This window comes from Coregonus lavaretus, assembly GCF_964263955.1.
Source record: "Coregonus lavaretus genome assembly, chromosome: 24".
Classification (NCBI taxonomy): domain Eukaryota; kingdom Metazoa; phylum Chordata; class Actinopteri; order Salmoniformes; family Salmonidae; genus Coregonus; species Coregonus lavaretus.
The window spans coordinates 43,605,966-43,628,450 of NC_140011.1; the positions used below are offsets into that span (position 1 = coordinate 43,605,966).

The 22,485-nt window shown below is 44.8% G+C and overlaps 1 protein-coding gene across 1 annotated transcript; it reads left to right on the forward strand.

Annotated features, from left to right (window-relative positions):
* Positions 1–1,052: 1,052 nt before the first annotated feature.
* Positions 1,053–22,485, forward strand: LOC311099652 (cilia- and flagella-associated protein 298). The gene is made up of 8 exons (XM_084140373.1): positions 1,053–1,133; positions 1,491–1,632; positions 3,159–3,326; positions 6,016–6,083; positions 6,361–6,519; positions 12,258–12,389; positions 19,299–19,394; positions 22,340–22,485. Exons 2-8 carry the CDS (start codon positions 1,494–1,496, stop codon positions 22,448–22,450), a joined length of 873 nt encoding a protein of 290 aa, XP_083996499.1. The 5' UTR covers positions 1,053–1,133; positions 1,491–1,493; the 3' UTR covers positions 22,451–22,485.

The window sequence follows — 22,485 nt, forward strand, 5'->3', positions numbered from 1 at the left end:
AACAGACATGGTGAGCTAGGGCAACTTTGCCTAATTCCTCTCTTTGACTCAAATCTAGGTGAGGTGCCATGTTTCAAGTTTGATAGAGCTGTTACCATTCGTATAGAGAGTCTTCATTGCCTTACAGAAAAACGGGTCTAACGGTTGTGCCTTTAGATATCGAGAAAATTAACAACTAAGGAAAAATAATTCACTTCTGAAACCCCAAACCTCAGGCTGGTCAGAGATATTTTTAGAGAAAGGAGGATATCGGAATCCCATTGAGCAATGTACAACGCCCCAGCCAACAGACTGTCGACCAATCGCGTTCACGGTGTCATGCTGCGTCACTTAGTTGCTAAGATAATCGTCACGCAAAAATGTGCCTATTTTCCTCGAAAGTATGTAATGTCACGATTCCAAAGCCATACAGTATTACAGATAGAAAGTTGATTGTCTCATATCTTGGAAAAAGGTTTGTAATGTTGTACTTCTTGTTGACGAAGTTCATGCTAATGATGGGTTTATGGAGCTAGCGCCCAATTGACTCTATTCACTCCTTGAAGGAGAGCTCTCCTTGTCCCACAATCACCCAGAATGCACCGCGCGGCTCATTGACGTAACATGGGCAACGTACACTCCCGAGTGGTGCAGTGGTCTAAGGCACTGCATCGCAGTGCGAGCTGTGCCACTAGAGATCCTGGTTCGAATCCAGGCTCTATCGTAGCCGGCCGCGACCGGGAGACCCATGGGGCGGCGCACAATTGGCCCAGCGTCGTCCAGGGTAGGGGAGGGGAATGGCCGGCAGGGATGTAGCTCAGTTGGTAGAGCATGGCGTTTGCAACGCCAGGGTTGTGGGTTCGATTCCCACGGGGGGCCAGTATGAAAAATAAATAAAACATGTATGCACTCACTAACTGTAAGTCGCTCTGGATAAGAGCGTCTGCTAAATGACTAAAATGTACACAATGGGCGGTAATACGATTCCGATGAAGTTTTCCATCTCTTCAAAATTATCTCTGGCCTGGTCTGCTTGGTTCCAAGGTTCCCGGATGTCTCGCGATGCTGCGTTTAGAAACTGTGTGATTGAATGCTGCGACACCTCTGGTACTCCACTATTTTGTGTCCTTCCTGACGCTACGTTTTCCACAACGGTAGGTTTTTGTCAATTGTTGTCTTATCAAATTAAGTCTTGTCCACGTCACAATATTAATTTGTCTGTAAATGTTGGCTATTTGTATGTAGCTAAAAAATAAAAGTTGACGCTCAAGTTGTTTTCCAGCTAGTTAGCTATCAACACAGGGAAGTTGGTGTTCAGTTGCTATGGTAACTTAATTTCTGATGGAGCTTTCTAGCTAGATAGCTACAACTTTTAGACTTGTCAGCCAGCTGACTTAGCCAACGTTACCTACCGCCTCTATACGATCTGTCTAGTTAGCTAGCAACTTGATATAATAGTTTAGGATTCACAACTGGCTAGCTAACTAGCTAATACTTTGACATCATTGCAGAGAATGGTGCAGCTGCACGTGAAGCGCGGTGACGAGAGCCAGTTCCTGTTCAGTACGTCAGTCGACGTCCCGTTGGAAACCCTGACCCAGCAGGTCACAGCCATCTACAACGCCAGGCTCAAAGTAGACAGGCTATGCTCAGGTGAGTAACGTTAGTGGGTGTAGATGAAGATGTAGCTAGAAACCCTGCCTCTGTCCTGTGCCAATTAGTGGTCTTCACGAGATCCGATCCGGGACCCAGATTTCTAAATATTGTCACGGGTCTGGGTCGGATCTGATATGATGGTCACGGGTATGGGTTATGTGTCATTTTTAACTGGCTTGTCTGGAAGGGCCCATACAGATCCATAGAGAGAAATTGTATAATTTATGCTGCTGTTCTTGCTTTTCACAAGAGTGGCGCATGTCGCTTGTTGATGGCCAATCGTAAGTCATCAAAGCGGCAATATGCTACAGTCATAGAGCCTACATGTGTGGCAAAAGTTAAGGGATATCTAATCAATGGAAGATGGAATTAAAGATGCACTATGCAGAAATCTCTCCGCCATTTCCTGGTTGCAAAAATTTGAATAGTTCGCCTAATTACAGTTTGTGACTAAACAAGCAAGTGTAGTGTAGGGAATCATTGTACCATCTAAACCGCTGTGAAATATATTTTCCATAACCAAAAATATTGTATTTTGAAGCTGGTGTACAAAATCAAAAGTAGAAGACGCAAAAACAAAACGTAAGAACGGGAAGCTTAGAAATAGCGCATATAGAACAGATCTACCGCTTCTTAGACTTGCTTTTAATGAGAATGACAGATCTATTATTCACATTTCACTCAAAATGTACATTGCAGCTTTAAAATGATGGAATTAAAAGTTAAAGGACTAGGATAGGCTTCAACGACCAAGAGCCAACAGGTATTCTGAATGGAATTATTTGTAACCGTAGGATGAGAAAGCGCATGCACTGCAGCCTCAATTAGCCCAGCTAGCTAACGTTAGCTAGCTTAACTAGCTTCTCCCGGTTTGATGCAGTCAAGACAGGTACCACGTAATCATATTTGATGATAAATAACCAAGGCAGGGGGGGGGGGGGGGGTGTCACTCCCTCACAGTATGGCCCCTCCCCCGCCTACTAGAGAACCACCTCTCTCTCCCTCCTCTCGGGCCTTATCAGCTCCGATTTTAATAAAGTAGCTTAAAACAATTATTTTCTGCTGCTTCCCTCACTCGGATCGAACCGGGTCTAGTTGTCCTCGGGTCCATTCGGAACGTGTCTCTATATATATTTTTTAAATTAACTTTAGCAGAAGCTTCCATACATAGACTACTTACTTTGATAGCTGCAATTGTACACCATAGACCAGTATAGTCATTACATGGCTACATGTATGTTATACACAATACAGCTAACTAGCTAGCTCTACACTGTATGTTAAATACGATACAGCGAATTAGCTAGCTCTACACTATGTTATACACAGTACAGCTAACTAGCTAGCTCTACACTGTATGTTAAATACGATACAGCTAATTAGCTAGCTCTACACTATGTTATACACAGTACAGCTAACTAGCTAGCTCTACACTTTCATAAGACGCACATAGCTTCCTCTGGCCAAAAGATTGTGTGCGTGTTAGCGTGTCTGTGTTCCATTCTCCTGTCTCCTCCCCCCAGAGTTCCCAGAGCTGGTGGACCACGGGGTGACGCTGCCCCCCAACATGCAGGGTCTGACGGATGAACAGATTGTTGACCTGAGGCTAAAGGACGAGTGGGAGGAGAGGTGTGTCCCAAGCGGAGGACCTGAATTCAACAAGGATGAGATTGGAAGGAGGAACGGACACGGTGAGTCCAGAGGTGTATTCTTAGTCGGACACGGTTACTCCAAAACGTAAAAATGTATAATAAAAAATAAAAAAACACAAATGTCTATTGGACAATTTATGTACATTCCTCCCCGTTTTGTTCCGTTTGCTTCTGTTTGCTTCCGTATGGTTCTCTTAAGTTCTGTTTTGTTTAGGGATGCACATTCCGGTCAATTTTGCTTCCGACTAACTAACCCTCATTAACTGGTCAACAAACGGTAAAAAAAAAAAATCATAATAGGGAATTGACGTGAACAACACAGAATACTATGTAGATTCTGAAAACGCTTACCTGTACCCATGTTTGTCCTGTACAACTGCCGTCCTTCCACAGGATGCTGAAATGTATACTTTTAAAAAAAACATATCGAATACAACCACCGACTTTTAACTAATTTGTGTAGCTCAACTGGAGACATAGACGCCTTGACATACTACGTAAGCGGAGATTAAATTGAGACAAGCGCATCCGCGCTAAATTGAGCAACACAAATTAGGAAAATGTCTATGGTTGTATTCAATAAACGTTTTTATTAAAAGTATGAATTTCAGCACCCCCGCGGAAGGACCGCAGTTGTACAGGACACAAACATAGGTACAGGTAATCATTTTCAGTATTTACATTTTTACATGTGTTTACAGATGGTGACTCCATGTTGTTTTATCGCAAATAGCGTGACCAGTTATCAATATTCAACTCCGCCTCGATATAAGAGAACGGAGTTGAGCGTTCCTCAGCTAACAAGGAACTGACATTTTTCATTAAGAACTTAATGTAAACATGCCACAATAGCAGGCATATCGTCTTACAGTCAAAAGGCTATAGCCGGTTATTGAACATGCAACTCCTGTAATGAAGAAGCTAATAAAACATCATTTTCAAACATTTGATAAAAATGCAATTCGCGGGAAAACACAGTTCTAAACAGCGCACCTAATGTGAGCGGTTCCATATGTGACAGATTAAAATGTCCATTCAAAAAACTTTTAAAGAGGGGGAATCTAATAGCAACAAATAGGATGTGTTGCTAATATGACTAGGATTGTGCCTTTGTCTTCTGGACAAAGAAAGAAAGTTGATATGGAAACCAATAGAACAGAAGAGAAATGCTGGTTAATGGCATGAAGTGTTTATAAAATAATTGCTTCCGCGTTTCTATGGTCAGATTTTTGGCAAGGCTGCTTTGAAGCAAGGTAAGACATTTTTAATAGTGGTCATCAAAACAGTTTTTAAACACGCGATTGCGTTTAGAATTGTTAATTGTTGCGCAATGACTGAGCTTACAAAAGCACATTTAATTCTCGTACCAGCTTTTTGAGGAGCTGCTATTGCGCTGTCTGACAGGTGGTAGGATATTCCTCTCCTCTAACTAGGCTGTGGATGCTGTGGCATGAGATAAATCAGATACATGCTGACTAACGAAAATACACACGCGCCAATTTAATTCCACTAAATTATGCAAATTAACCTATAGACTGTGGGATGCGAACCCACAACCCTGGCGTTGCAAACGCCATGCTCTACCAACTGAGCTACATCCCTGCCGGCCATTCCCTCCCCTACCCTGGACGACGCTGGGCCAATTGCGCGCCGCCCCGTGGGTCTCCCGGTCGCGGCCGGCTACGACAGAGCCTGGATTCGAACCAGGATCTCTAGTGACACAGCTAGCACTGCGATGCAGTGCCTTAGACCACTGCGCCACTCGGGAGACCTGAGTACAACCTCTTCTAGTACTAGACATACTACCTCTTCTATTACTAGACATACTACCTCTTCTATTACTAGACATACTACCTCTTCTATTACCAGACATACTACCTCTTCTATTACTAGACATACTACCTCTTCTATTTCTAGACATACTACCTCTTCTATTACTAGACATACTACCTCTTCTATTACTAGACATACTACCTCTTCTATTACTAGACATACTACCTCTTCTATTTCTAGACATACTACCTCTTCTATTACTAGACATACTACCTCTTCTATTACTAGACATACTACCTCTTCTATTACTAAACATACTACCTCTTCTATTACTAGACATACTACCTCTTCTATTTCTAGACATACTACCTCATGTATTACCGGACTTGTTATTTTGTAATGTCTGTAATGTAGAGGGAGTTAGTGCACAAGCATTGTTTCTCTAAACCGTGTACTTGACAAATAACATTTTGATTTGAAGACCACTATAATTTGGTCTGGGCTTGGAGCCTGCTCTCTGTGTCCAGGGTGTTGGTCAATGTATTGGCTTTAGTAGAGAGGACAATTTAATAATAATAATAATAATATGCCATTTAGCAGACGCTTTTATCCAAAGCGATGTACAGTCATGCGTGCATACATTTTTATGTATGTTCTAACCGACATAGTTCTGTGTGCTCCTACCTCCAACAGTCTGGAGCCTGCTCTCTGTGTGCAGCGTCTTAGCTCTCCTATAGAGACTGGCAAGAGTCCTCCTGGCTAAATTGTTGTGGACCTGAGAGGGTTGGAGTCAATTCCATTTAAATTCCAGTCAATTCAGAAAGTATATTGAAATTCCAATTCTCTTCCATGCTTTTCAATTAGGAAAATGTGGAATTGGAATTTGGTTTACTTTCTGAAATGGAATTGACCCCAACCCTGAACCTGAGTGTGCTCCCTCCTCCTCCTCCTCCAGCTCCTAACCAGAAGATGAAGGAGGTGCTGAGGAACACCATGGAGGAGGCCAAGGCACTCATCTCTAAGGTAGCTACAGTATTTCAATATCACACACACACACACACACACAGACTCTCACACCGTCTCACACTCAAGGCCTACACCAAATATGAAAAACTAAGTCTTAATGTATTTACACTTGGAGGACCACACCGCACACGTTTTACATGAGTCCCAAATGGCACCCTATTCCTTATATATGGTGCACTACTTTTGACCTGGGCCAATAGGCCTCTGGTAAGGGAATAGGGTGTCATTTGAGAGAAAGGCCTTTTCTTATTTCCCCTCCTTTGGTGCCCTTCAGAAACAGGTGGTGGCTGGTGTGTGTGTTACCATGGAGACGGTGAAGGAGGCGCTGGACCAGCTGAGGGGCGCGGTGATGATCGTCTACCCAATGGGTCTGCCGCCACACGACCCAATCAGGATGGAGCTGGAGGACCAGGAGGACCTGTCAGGAACACAGGTAGATAAACAGCTGTCCTCTTCCATTAGATAAACAGCTGTCCTCTTCCATTAGATAAACAGCTGTCCTCTTCCATTAGATAAACAGCTGTCCTCTTCCATTAGATAAACAGCTGTCCTCTTCCATTAGATAAACAGCTGTCCTCTTCCATTAGATAAACAGCTGTCCTCTTCCATTAGATAAACAGCTGTCCTCTTCCATTAGATAAACAGCTGTCCTCTTCCATTAGATAAACAGCAGTCCTCTTCCATTAGATAAACAGCTGTCCTCTTCCATTAGATAAACAGCTGTCCTCTTCCATTGGATAAACAGCTGTCCTCTTCCATTAGATAAACAGCTGTCCTCTTCCATTAGATAAACAGCTGTCCTCTTCCATTAGATAAACAGCTGTCCTCTTCCATTAGATAAACAGCTGTCCTCTTCCATTAGATAAACAGCTGTCCTCTTCCATTAGATAAACAGCTGTCCTCTTCCATTAGATAAACAGCTGTCCTCTTCCATTAGATAAACAGCTGTCCTCTTCCATTAGATAAACAGCTGTCCTCTTCCATTAGATAAACAGCTGTCCTCTTCCATTAGATAAACAGCTGTCCTCTTCCATTACCAACGGAGGGCTTCCCCATCCTTCCATTTATTCTGTTATTTGTTTATTTATTCATTCATTCAATATTTTCCTCAGTTGTGGTTAATTCTGTGGACCGGGTCTGTACATGGGTTTCACCTCCCTAATGTTACAGTCTATGGCAGGGATCACCTCCCTAATGTTACAGTCTATGACAGGGATCACCTCCCTAATGTTACAGTCTATGACAGGGATCACCTCCCTAATGTTACAGTCTATGGCAGGGATCACCTCCCTAATGTTACAGTCTATGGCAGGGATCACCTCCCTAATGTTACAGTCTATGACAGGGATCACCTCCCTAATGATACAGTCTATGGCAGGGATCACCTCCCTAATGTTACAGTCTATGGTAGGGATCACCTCCCTAATGTTACAGTCTATGACAGGGATCACCTCCCTAATGATACAGTCTATGGCAGGGATCACCTCCCTAATGTTACAGTCTATGGTAGGGATCACCTCCCTAATGTTACAGTCTATGGCAGGGATCACCTCCCTAATGTTACAGTCTATGACAGGGATCACCTCCCTAATGTTACAGTCTATGACAGGGATCACCTCCCTAATGTTACAGTCTACGGCAGGGATCACCTCCCTAATGTTACAGTCTACGACAGGGATCACCTCCCTAATGTTACAGTCTACGACAGGGATCACCTCCCTAATGTTACAGTCTATGACAGGGATCACCTCCCTAATGTTACAGTCTATGACAGGGATCACCTCCCTAATGTTACAGTCTACGACAGGGATCACCTCCCTAATGTTACAGTCTATGGCAGGGATCACCTCCCTAATGTTACAGTCTATGACAGGGATCACCTCCCTAATGTTACAGTCTATGGCAGGGATCACCTCCCTAATGTTACAGTCTATGGCAGGGATCACCTCCCTAATGTTACAGTCTATGGCAGGGATCACCTCCCTAATGTTACAGTCTATGGCAGGGATCACCTCCCTAATGTTACAGTCTATGGCAGGGATCACCTCCCTAATGTTACAGTGAATGGCAGGGATCACCTCCCTAATGTTACAGTCTATGGCAGGGATCACCTCCCTAATGTTACAGTCTATGGCAGGGATCACCTCCCTAATGTTACAGTCTATGGCAGGGATCACCTCCCTAATGTTACAGTCTATGACAGGGATCACCTCCCTAATGTTACAGTCTATGGCAGGGATCACCTCCCTAATGTTACAGTCTATGGCAGGGATCACCTCCCTAATGTTACAGTCTATGACAGGGATCACCTCCCTAATGTTACAGTCTATGCAGGGATCACCTCCCTAATGTTACAGTCTATGGCAGGGATCACCTCCCTAATGTTACAGTCTATGGCAGGGATCACCTCCCTAATGTTACAGTCTATGCAGGGATCACCTCCCTAATGTTACAGTCTATGTCAGGGATCATCAACTACATTCAACCGCGGGAAGATGGTCGGGAGGCCAGAACATAATTACAAATAATTTGTAGACTGCAAATTGACAGCAAGAAGCCCAAACATACAGTGGGGAAAAAAAGTATTTAGTCAGCCACCAATTGTGCAAGTTCTCCCACTTAAAAAGATGAGAGAGGCCTGTAATTTTCATCATAGGTACACGTCAACAATGACAGACAAATTGAGAATTTTTTTTCCAGAAAATCACATTTTAGGATTTTTAATGAATTTATTTGCAAATTATGGTGGAAAATAAGTATTTGGTCACCTACAAACAAGCAAGATTTCTGGCTCTCACAGACCTGTAACTTCTTCTTTAAGAGGCTCCTCTGTCCTCCACTCGTTACCTGTATTAATGGCACCTGTTTGAACTTGTTATCAGTATAAAAGACACCTGTCCACAACCTCAAACAGTCACACTCCAAACTCCACTATGGCCAAGACCAAAGAGCTGTCAAAGGACACCAGAAACAAAATTGTAGACCTGCACCAGGCTGGGAAGACTGAATCTGCAATAGGTAAGCAGCTTGGTTTGAAGAAATCAACTGTGGGAGCAATTATTAGGAAATGGAAGACATACAAGACCACTGATAATCTCCCTCGATCTGGGGCTCCACGCAAGATCTCACCCCGTGGGGTCAAAATGATCACAAGAACGGTGAGCAAAAATCCCAGAACCACACGGGGGGACCTCGTGAATGACCTGCAGAGAGCTGGGACCAAAGTAACAAAGCCTACCATCAGTAACACACTACGCCGCCAGGGACTCAAATCCTGCAGTGCCAGACGTGTCCCCCTGCTTAAGCCAGTACATGTCCAGGCCCGTCTGAAGTTTGCTAGAGTGCATTTGGATGATCCAGAAGAGGATTGGGAGAATGTCATATGGTCAGATGAAACCAAAATATAACTTTTTGGTCAAAACTCAACTCGTCGTGTTTGGAGGACAAAGAATGCTGAGTTGCATCCAAAGAACACCATACCTACTGTGAAGCATGGGGGTGGAAACATCATGCTTTGGGGCTGTTTTTCTGCAAAGGGACCAGGACGACTGATCCGTGTAAAGGAAAGAATGAATGGGGCCATGTATCGTGAGATTTTGAGTGAAAACCTCGTTCCATCAGCAAGGGCATTGAAGATGAAACATGGCTGGGTCTTTCAGCATGACAATGATCCCAAACACACCGCCCGGGCAACGAAGGAGTGGCTTTGTAAGAAGCATTTCAAGGTCCTGGAGTGGCCTAGCCAGTCTCCAGATCTCAACCCCATAGAAAATCTTTGGAGGGAGTTGAAAGTCCGTGTTGCCCAGCGACAGCCCCAAAACATCACTGCTCTAGAGGAGATCTGCATGGAGGAATGGGCCAAAATACCAGCAACAGTGTGTGAAAACCTTGTGAAGACTTACAGAAAACGTTTGACCTGTGTCATTGCCAACAAAGGGTATATAACAAAGTATTGAGAAACTTTTGTTATTGACCAAATACTTATTTTCCACCATAATTTGCAAATAAATTCATTAAAAATCCTACAATGTGATTTTCAGGATTTTTTTTTCTCATTTTGTCTGTCATAGTTGACGTGTACCTATGATGAAAATTACAGGCCTCTCTCATCTTTCTAAGTGGGAGAACTTGCACAATTGGTGGCTGACTAAATAATTTTTTCCCCCACTGTATATAATGTTAGACTAAAACATCATTTTAAACCTGTCACGATCGTCGTACGGAATAGACCAAGGTGCAGCGTGATGAACGAACATGTTTATTTACCTTTAGTGATAAATACGGACAATAACAAAATGACTCGTGAAGACCACGGTACAAACACAACCAACTGGAACAAGAACCCACAAACACCTCTGTAGCTCAGCTGGTAGAGCACGGCGCTAGTAACGCCAAGGTAGTGGGTTCGAGCCCCGGGACCACCCATACACAAAAAAAAAAAATTATGCACGCATGACTGTAAGTCGCTTTGGATAAAAGCGTCTGCTAAATGGCATATTATTATTATTATAACACAAAGGGAAAAACAGACAGTTTAAATATGGCTCCCAATCAGAGACAACCAGCCACAGCTGACACTCGTTGCCTCTGATTGGGAGTCACTCAGGCCAACATAGAAATAAACAAACTAGAACTCCCAACATAGAAATATAACACATAGAATGAACACACCCTGGCTCAACATATAGAGTCCCAGAGCCAGGGTGTGACACTTACATTAGTATACGATCACATCTCTCTATTATGTGTGGGAATACTTGGGAACAGATTTCTTCAATTAAAATAATTTGGAGCTGATTTCCTGGTGTTTCTACAGTCTTATGTTCAACAATTAAATTACATTTGTATTTATTTTATTTTGCTCAGAATACTTGGGGGGCCAAATGAAACTTAGCCCGCTTGCCGCCAGTTGGGTGTGTGTTATCCAGATGTAGAAAACCCCTGATCATCAGTTGATGTATCAGTGATCACCGACCACTCTCCCTGTCCAATTGTCTCTCTCTTTCTCTGCCTGTCTCCCCCTGTATTTGTCTGTATCTCTCTCCTCCTCCTTGCCTTCTCTCTCTCTCCCTCCCTTCTCTTTCTCCTTCCCTTTTTTCTCTCTCTTGCGCTCTCTCTTTCTCCCGCTCTCTCCCTCCTCCCCGATCTCTCTCTCTCTCTCTCTCTCTCTCTGTCTCCCTCCTCCACTATCTCTCTCTCTCCCTCCTCCCCTATCTCTCTCTCCCTCCTCCCCTATCTCTCTCTCCCTCCTCCCCTATCTCCCTCCTCCCCCCTCTCTCTCTCCCTCCTCCCCTATCTCCCTCCTCCCCTCTCTCTCTCTCCCTCCTCCCCTATCTCCCTCCTCCCCTATCTCTCTCTCCCTCCTCCCCTATCTCCCTACTCCCCTATCTCTCTCTCCCTCCTCCCCTATCTCCCTCCTCCCCTATCTCTCTCTCCCTCCTCCCCTATCTCTCTCTCTCCCTCCTCCCCTATCTCCCTCTCTCCCTCCTCCCCTATCTCTCTCCCTCCTCCCCTATCTCTCTCTCTCCCTCCTCCCCTATCTCCCTCCTCCCCTATCTCTCTCCCTCCTCCCCTATCTCCCTCCTCCCCTCTCTCTCCCTCCTCCCCTATCTCTCTCCCTCTTCCCCATCGCTCTGTCTCCCTCCTCCCCTATCTCTCTCCCTCCTCCCCTATCTCCCTCCTCCCCTATCTCTCTCTCTCCCTCCTCCCCTATCTCTCTCTCTCCCTCCTCCCCTATCTCTCTCTCTCCCTCCTCCCCTATCTCTCTCTCTCCCTCCTCCCCTATCTCTCTCCCTCCTCCCCTATCTCTCTCCCTCCTCCCCTCTCTCTCCCTCCTCCCCTCTCTCTCCCTCCTCCCCTCTCTCTCTCCCTCCTCCCCATCGCTCTGTCTCCCTCCTCCCCTATCTCTCTCCCTCCTCCCCTATCTCTCTCCCTCCTCCCCCCTCTCTCTCTCCCTCCTCCCCTATCTCCCTCCTCCCCTATCTCTCTCTCCCTCCTACCCTATCTCCCTCCTCCCCTATCTCTCTCCCTCCTCCCCTATCTCTCTCCCTCCTCCCCTATCTCTCTCCCTCCTCCCCTATCTCCCTCCCTCCTCCCCTATCTCCCTCCTCCCCTATCTCTCTCCCTCCTCCCCTATCTCTCTCCCTCCTCCCCTATCTCCCTCTCTCCCAGGCATCTCTCCAGGTGATTCCAGTGGAGGAGGCTCAGCTGTGGTGGGCTGCTAAGGAGATGCAGAGAGGGAAGAAACTGCAGGACTACATCGGCAAGAATGACAAAACCAAGATCGTAGTCAAAATACAGAAGGTAGGTGGAGCTACACTACAACTAGCCAGTAGGGGCGGGCATTTGAAAGAATGTCTGTGTTTGAGTCGGAGTAATGAGAGAGGTTGGAAATCCTGCTCGTCGCTTATGGAGCGGTTCTTGCGCACCGCTCCGGCACTCCACGTCCTTTCCAATCTCTCCGCTAAATACCGCTCTGCACTCACAGGAAAAAAACTATTGCCGCTCCAAATCCGCTCCATTCCATTAAAAATCACAATTAAACCAACACCCATTTACATTACATTTTTACATTTTAGTCATTTAGCAGACGCTCTTATCCAGAGCGACTTACAGTTAGTGAATACATGTTTTTTTATTTATTTTTTTATACTGGCCCCCCGTGGGAAACGAACCCACAACCCTGGCGTTGCAAACGCCATGCTCTATCAACTGAGCTACATCCCTGCCGGCCATTCCTTCCCCTACCCTGGACGACGCTGGGCCAATTGTGCGCCACCCCATGGGTCTCCCGGTCGCGGCCGGCTGCGACAGAGCCTGGATACGAACCAGGATCTCTAGTGGCACAGCTAGCACTGCGATGCAGTGCCTTAGACCACTGCGCCACTCGGGAGGCCCATCTATATTTGTGACTACCTGGACCTCTCATTTGGTTTTGATGTATTGAAACCAAACGATACGATTTGAATGAAAAGTATTTTAATAAACAACAGGAAAAGGTGACTGTAAGAAGCTCATCATTTCAAACAGGCTACATGTCGTATTAAACAGCATATAAACACTCTGAATAGGTCAGGAGACAGACAGGGAGCCTAAGAAGGAACGAAAATGAATTATTTAGGCTATATTATTAGCCTATTATTTCAATGATTTCAAGGCTATAGCCTACAAACAAATACATTGTGAAGCATTTGCGAGTGCAACACAATAGGCTGGTTGGAACATAAAGCGCTCAGCATTTAAACAACATTTCATTGTATTAAATCGTTATAGTCTATACATTGTGCATATAGGCTGTGGCTTACTTAGAATTAAATACAAATTAATCAAAATGCCTTATTAGGCTCAGTTTTAGAAACACCAGTTTGGCCAGAGTCTGTGGCTTCAGGCTTCATGCGATGGTGCCTGGAGAGCCGGCCAGCGGCGGAGAATATCCTCTCCATGGTGCCTGGAGAGCCGGCCAGCGGCGGAGAATATCCTCTCCATGGTGCCTGGAGAGCCGGCCAGCGGCGGAGAATATCCTCTCCATGGTGCCTGGAGAGCCGGCCAGCGGCGGAGAATATCCTCTCCGCTCTTGCAGAGCAACTGGGGATGCTAAACACCCTTCAGGCCACTCTTGCCATGCCGGGCAGGATGCGTCGTTTAAAAAAAAATGTTTCTATAGGTAGGCAAACAGATTGAGGCAAAATAACCCAATCAAATGGAAAGGTCCTTGAAAGTGGGAATATGGGCCAAAATCAATGATAGCCTATTGTATAGATAATAGAATGAAAATGAACAAAACTTTTAAGAGATCTGATTTTTAGTTTATAAATACTTTGCTACAATGACACTTACAGTGAGGGGAAAAAGTAGCATGTGCAGGTGGTAACTACACCATCATGCTTTCAGGATGCGTGTCTTTTCAGATTCCACAATGATTCTTTAGTTGTGGACATTACATCACCGCACTCCCTCTCTTGCTCTTGGTCCTCATCTTTGGAAGTCACCTTAATTCAGCTCTTGTGTGTTTTATCAGTTTCTTTATGAATATATTTATTGAACTCCATGACAGTAGCTAAAGCAAAGGGCTGTAGCAGCACACAAGTAGACTACAAATGCATGCTGGGCTGGGCATGCTCTGAGCTCGTGAAGTGAGCGATACTGGAGTGAAATTGTAGTGGGCGAGAAGGCCGACACTCCAGCCTTTGGGAGAAGGCCGACGCTCCAGCCTTTGGGAGAAGGCCGACACTCCAGCCTTTGGGAGAAGGCCGACACTCCAGCCTTTGGGAGAAGGCCGACGCTCCAGCCTTTGGGAGAAGGCCGACGCTCCAGCCTTTGGGAGAAGGCCGACGCTCCAGCCTTTGGGAGAAGGCCGACGCTCCAGCCTTTGGGAGAAGGCCGACACTCCAGCCTTTGGGAGAAGGCCGACGCTCCAGCCTTTGGGAGAAGGCCGACGCTCCAGCCTTTGGGAGAAGGCCGACGCTCCAGCCTTTGGGAGAAGGCCGACGCTCCAGCCTTTGGGAGAAGGCCGACGCTCCAGCCTTTGGGAGAAGGCCGACGCTCCAGCCTTTGGGAGAAGGCCGACGCTCCAGCCTTTGGGAGAAGGCCGACGCTCCAGCCTTTGGGAGAAGGCCGACGCTCCAGCCTTTGGGAATCTCACTCCGCGCTCCAGGCAAATTGTTTGAGTTTTTAGTGTGAAAAAGGGCTAAAGGGGAAAGGTTTGTGGGATGCCATCGGTTGTTCCAATTACTGGTTGTTCTGATAAGTTATGGCATTACTGACTGGGGAGCTACACTGGTGTATTACTGACTGGGGAGCTACACTGGTGTATTACTGACTGGGGAGTTACACTGGTGTATTACTGACTGGGGAGCTACACTGGTGTATTACTGACTGGGGAGCTACACTGGTGTATTACTGACTGGGGAGCTACACTGGTGTATTACTGACTGGGGAGCTACACTGGTGTATTACTGACTGGGGAGCTACACTGGTGTATTACTGACTGGGGAGCTACACTGGTGTATTACTGACTGGGGAGTTACACTGGTGTATTACTGACTGGGGAGCTACACTGGTGTATTACTGACTGGGGAGCTACACTGGTGTATTACTGACTGGGGAGCTACACTGGTGTATTACTGACTGGGGAGCTACACTGGTGTATTACTGACTGGGGAGTTACACTGGTGTATTACTGACTGGGGAGCTACACTGGTGTATTACTGACTGGGGAGCTACACTGGTGTATTACTGACTGGGGAGCTACACTGGTGTATTACTGACTGGGGAGCTACACTGGTGTATCACTGACTGGGGAGCTACACTTACTGACTGGGGAGCTACACTGGTGTATCACTGACTGGGGAGCTACACTGGTGTATTACTGACTGGGGAGCTACACTGGTGTATTACTGACTGGGGAGCTACACTTACTGACTGGGGAGCTACACTGGTGTATTACTGACTGGGGAGTTACACTGGTGTATTACTGACTGGGGAGCTACACTGGTGTATTACTGACTGGGGAGCTACACTGGTGTATTACTGACTGGGGAGCTACACTGGTGTATTACTGACTGGGGAGCTACACTGGTGTATTACTGACTGGGGAGCTACACTGGTGTATCACTGACTGGGGAGCTACACTGGTGTATTACTGACTGGGGAGCTACACTGGTGTATTACTGACTGGGGAGTTACACTGGTGTATTACTGACTGGGGAGCTACACTGGTGTATTACTGACTGGGGAGTTACACTGGTGTATTACTGACTGGGGAGCTACACTGGTGTATTACTGACTGGGGAGCTACACTGGTGTATTACTGACTGGGGAGCTACACTGGTGTATTACTGACTGGGGAGCTACACTGGTGTATCACTGACTGGGGAGCTACACTGGTGTATTACTGACTGGGGAGTTACACTGGTGTATTACTGACTGGGGAGCTACACTGGTGTATCACTGACTGGGGAGCTACACTGGTGTATTACTGACTGGGGAGCTACACTTACTGACTGGGGAGCTACACTGGTGTATTACTGACTGGGGAGCTACTGGGGAGCTACACTGGTGTATTACTGACTGGGGAGCTACTGGGGAGCTACACTGGTGTATTACTGACTGGGGAGCTACTGGGGAGCTACACTGGTGTATTACTGACTGGGGAGCTACTGGGGAGCTACACTGGTGTATCACTGACTGGGGAATCTGGAAAACATTAGGTTTTTACCTGCTACGCTGGACGCATAACATTTTGCCAGCGTGAGCAGAGCGTGAGCCACTTTATCAAGCGTTCTCTGGTGTGACTGAGCTACGCCTCCACATCTTGAAAATAGAAACAGAGGGTACATCTCAATAGTCTAAAGTGGTTTCTCATATCAATAGTCTAAAGTGGTTTCTCATATCAATAGTCTAAAGTGGTTTCTCATATCAATAGTCTAAAGTGGTTTCTCATATCAATAGTCTAAAGTGGTTTCTCATATCAATAGTCTAAAGTGGTTTCTCATATCAATAGTCTAAAGTGGTTTCTCATATCAATAGTCTAAAGTGGTTTCTCATATCAATAGTCTAAAGTGGTTTCTCGTATCAATAGTCTAAAGTGGTTTCTCGTGTCAATAGTCTAAAGTGGTTTCTCATATCAATAGTCTAAAGTGGTTTCTCATATCAATAGTCTAAAGTGGTTTCTCATATCAATAGTCTAAAGTGGTTTCTCATATCAATAGTCTAAAGTGGTTTCTCATATCAATAGTCTAAAGTGGTTTCTCATATCAATAGTCTAAAGTGATAGTTCAGATCACATCAGACAAAGCCAATAAGATGAGGTGAGGAAAGGAAACCACTTTAGGAAGCAATAGTTCACACTTTTCAGTTCGAAGTAGGCCGAGCCCTTGATCGAAGCCTAGATAGATAGTTCTAGATGTTCTAGATCAGGGGTGTCAAACTCATTTTAGCTCAGGGGCCACATGGAGGAAAATCTATTCCCAAGTGGGCCGGACCGGAAAAATCATGGTATATATAACTTAAAAACAACAACTTCAGATTGTTTTCTTTGTTTTAATACGATCAACATACAACATAAAGCTGGAGCCTGAGGACAGTGTGTCCAAAATAGTACAAGCACAACATCACTATTAATCATAAAACACGTCAAGTTTATTTGAAAATTCAAAAGAAAAAGAACACACAAACACACAATGCCTCAGTGATTAACAGAACTGTTTCACAGATCACAGAACTATATCAGGGTGTCATTTCTCAGGCAGAAATGTAGATAAAAATAATGAAATCCTGTTCCCCAAACAAGTGCAAGAACCACAGAGTCAAGAATAGGTTAAATATACAAATAAAATAAAATCAATTAAAAACAATAGCACATCAACATAAAAACATATAAACATAAATCTGAAAGCGTTGTTCAAACTCCCGTAACAGTCCCGTTATTTTATCTTTGAACCGCTTCATGTCTGCCACATGTTGGGTCGCGCACACATTTTTCAGACAGGGGAAGTGAGCTGCATCACCACCGGCAAGTTGCGTCTCCCACAATGACAGCTTCAACTTGAAAGAACGTATGCTGTCATAATACTGCGTGACAACTTTGTTGCGCCCTTACAGCTGTTTGTTCAAGTTATTCAGGTGCTCTGTAACATCCACCATAAATGCAAGGTCCTGCATCCATTCTGCGGAATGAAATTCTAACACTGGTTTGCCCTTTTCTTCCATGAACTGTTCAATTTCTTCTCGTAAATCAAAGAAACGCCTCAGCACAGCACCTCGGCTTAACCATCTTACCTCAGTGTGGTATGGCAGGCCATAGATGTGATCTTTCTCTCTGAGAAGGCTGTCAAACTGACGGTGATTCAGGCTTCTGGATCGGATGAAATTAACAGTTTGGATGACCACCTTCATGACGTTATCCATCTTTAATGACTTGCAACACAAAGCCTCCTGGTGCAAAATACAGTGAAAAGTCAAAAAATCACGTCCTCCATTTGCAGATTGCACTTTCTCTCTGAACTTTGTCACAACGCCTGCTTTTTTCCCGATCATTGAGGGCGCACCATCTGTAGCCAGGCTGACAGCGCGGGACCAGTCCACTCCGACCCTGTCCAGCGCGCCGACGAGTGCGGTAAAAATATCAGCTGCTGTCGTTGTATCTGTCATCGGCACCAACTCCACGAACTCCTCGGTGACGGTCAATGTGTCATCAACTCCGCGGATGAAAATGGCCAGTTGTGCAACATCTGTAATGTCCGTGCTTTCATCAATTGCAACCGAAAACGCAATAAATGACTTTACTTTTTGCTTCAACTGGCTGTCCAAATCCACTGAAAGATCGAAAATCCTGTCTGCAACTGTGTTTCTTGTCAGGCTGATATTTGCAAAAGCCTGCCGCTTTTCAGGGCACACAATCTCCGCTGCCTTCATCATGCATGTTTTTACAAATTCACCCTCACTAAATGGTTTTGAAGCCACTGCGATTTCATTAGCAATGAGGTAGCTAGCTTTCAATGCAGCGTCACTGATGTCTCGGCTGTGAGTAAACACAGACTGCTGTTTCTTCAGACCCGCCAACAGTTCATTCACCTTCTCTCATCTCCGCTGTCCTTGAAAGTTGTCATATTTGTCGGCATGAAGACTCACATAGTGGCGACGAAGGTTTTATTCTTTCAGCACTGCAACATGCTCTGAACACACCAAACATACAGCTTTCCCATTCAATTCCGTGAATAAATAGGATGACCATTTTTCTTGGAACACTCTGCACTCTGCACTCTGCGTCCACTTTTCTCTTTTTTGACAGAGACATATTGGGGCAATGAGGGTGCCAAAGCACATAATGTTAAAAGTAGAAGCCGTAATAAATATCGCGGGCAAAACAAAGTAGCTCATTGGCTGCACGTGCTTGACCTACTTGCTCTGCCCCGGTATAAACAGTTTGCTTGCTTAACACAATTGCTATTGCGCCATCCAGTGGACGCAATTGGAACAGCAGTTTATTTTCTTGAAAAATTGCAGCGCATTTTTATACTTTACAAAAAATAAAATAAAATAAAATGTATTTATTTTATTTTTATTTTTTTCGGAATCATCTCGCGGGCCGGATTAAACCCGTTTGCGGGCCTGATCCGGCCCGCGGGCCGTACGTTTGACACCCCTGTTCTAGATGGATAATGGATATAATGTTGTAGGTCATGCTGATGTTTGACCATGTGTTTCTGTCAGAGGGGCCAGGGGGCGCCAGCCAGAGAACCTGTGGTCACAGAGGAGCAACAGAAACAGATGATGATGCACCTCTACAAGAGACAACAGGAACTCAAGGTGGGACACACACACACACACTCTCTCTCACACACTCACACTCACACACACTTACACACTCACACACTCACACACACTCACACACACATATACACACACTCTTACACACACTCTTACACACACATATACAAAAACACACGTCTACCCCCTTATAAACACACTCATCTACGTACCCCCTTATAAACACACTCATCTACGTACCCCCTTATAAACACACTCATCTACGTACCCCCTTATAAACACACTCATCTACGTACCCCATTATAAACACACTCATCTACGTACCCCCTTATAAACACACTCATCTACGTACCCCCTTATAAACACACTCATCTACGTACCCCCTTATAAACACACTCATCTACGTACCCCATTATAAACACACTCATCTACGTACCCCATTATAAACACACTCATCTACGTACCCCCTTATAAACACACTCATCTACGTACCCCCTTATAAACACACTCATCTACGTACCCCCTTATAAACACACTCATCTACGTACCCCATTATAAACACACTCATCTACGTACCCCCTTATAAACACACTCATCTACGTACCCCATTATAAACACACTCATCTACGTACCCCCTTATAAACACACTCATCTACGTACCCCCTTATAAACACACTCATCTACGTACCCCATTATAAACACACTCATCTACGTACCCCCTTATAAACACACTCATCTACGTACCCCCTTATAAACACACTCATCTACGTACCCCCTTATAAACACACTCATCTACGTACCCCATTATAAACACACTCATCTACGTACCCCATTATAAACACACTCATCTACGTACCCCCTTATAAACACACTCATCTACGTACCCCCTTATAAACACACTCATCTACGTACCCCCTTATAAACACACTCATCTACGTACCCCCTTATAAACACACTCATCTACGTACCCCCTTATAAACACACTCATCTACGTACCCCCTTATAAACACACTCATCTACGTACCCCCTTATAAACACACTCATCTACGTACCCCATTATAAACACACTCATCTACGTACCCCATTATAAACACACTCATCTACCTACCCCATTATAAACACACTCATCTACGTACCCCCTTATAAACACACTCATCTACGTACCCCCTTATAAACACACTCATCTACGTACCCCCTTATAAACACACTCATCTACCTACCCCCTTATAAACACAGTCATCTACGTACCCCCTTATAAACACACTCATCTACGTACCCCATTATAAACACACTCATCTACGTACCCCCTTATAAACACACTCATCTACGTACCCCCTTATAAACACACTCATCTACATACCCCATTATAAACACACTCATCTACGTACCCCCTTATAAACACACTCATCTACGTACCCCCTTATAAACACACTCATCTACGTACCCCCTTATAAACACACTCATCTACGTACCCCCTTATAAACACACTCATCTACGTACCCCCTTATAAACACACTCATCTACGTACCCCATTATAAACACACTCATCTACGTACCCCCTTATAAACACACTCATCTACGTACCCCATTATAAACACACTCATCTACGTACCCCCTTATAAACACACTCATCTACGTACCCCATTATAAACACACTCATCTACGTACCCCCTTATAAACACACTCATCTACGTACCCCATTATAAACACACTCATCTACGTACCCCCTTATAAACACACTCATCTACGTACCCCCTTATAAACACACTCATCTACGTACCCCATTATAAACACACTCATCTACGTACCCCCTTATAAACACACTCATCTACGTACCCCCTTATAAACACACTCATCTACGTACCCCATTATAAACACACTCATCTACGTACCCCATTATAAACACACTCATCTACGTACCCCATTATAAACACACTCATCTACCTACCCCATTATAAACACACTCATCTACGTACCCCCTTATAAACACACTCATCTACGTACCCCATTATAAACACACTCATCTACGTACCCCCTTATAAACACACTCATCTACGTACCCCCTTATAAACACACTCATCTACGTACCCCATTATAAACACACTCATCTACGTACCCCCTTATAAACACACTCATCTACGTACCCCCTTATAAACACACTCATCTACGTACCCCATTATAAACACACTCATCTACGTACCCCCTTATAAACACACTCATCTACCTACCCCCTTATAAACACACTCATCTACGTACCCCCTTATAAACACACTCATCTACGTACCCCATTATAAACACACTCATCTACGTACCCCCTTATAAACACACTCATCTACGTACCCCCTTATAAACACACTCATCTACGTACCCCATTATAAACACACTCATCTACGTACCCCCTTATAAACACACTCATCTACGTACCCCATTATAAACACACTCATCTACGTACCCCCTTATAAACACACTCATCTACGTACCCCATTATAAACACACTCATCTACGTACCCCATTATAAACACACTCATCTACGTACCCCATTATAAACACACTCATCTACGTACCCCCTTATAAACACACTCATCTACGTACCCCATTATAAACACACTCATCTACGTACCCCCTTATAAACACACTCATCTACCTACCCCATTATAAACACACTCATCTACGTACCCCATTATAAACACACTCATCTACCTACCCCATTATAAACACACTCATCTACGTACCCCATTATAAACACACTCATCTACCTACCCCATTATAAACACACTCATCTACGTACCCCATTATAAACACACTCATCTACCTACCCCCTTATAAACACACTCATCTACGTACCCCCTTATAAACACACTCATCTACGTACCCCCTTATAAACACACTCATCTACGTACCCCCTTATAAACACACTCATCTACGTACCCCATTATAAACACACTCATCTACGTACCCCATTATAAACACACTCGTTTTGACAGATGCTGGACGAGGTGGAGGACGACAGTCACCTCCACTCAGAATGGTCAGACAGACAGGCCTTGAAGAGACAGTTTCAGGGCCTCAGCAACATCAAGTGGGGTCCCAGGTAGACACACACATGCCATTTGTCTTTTTTTTTTTTTTT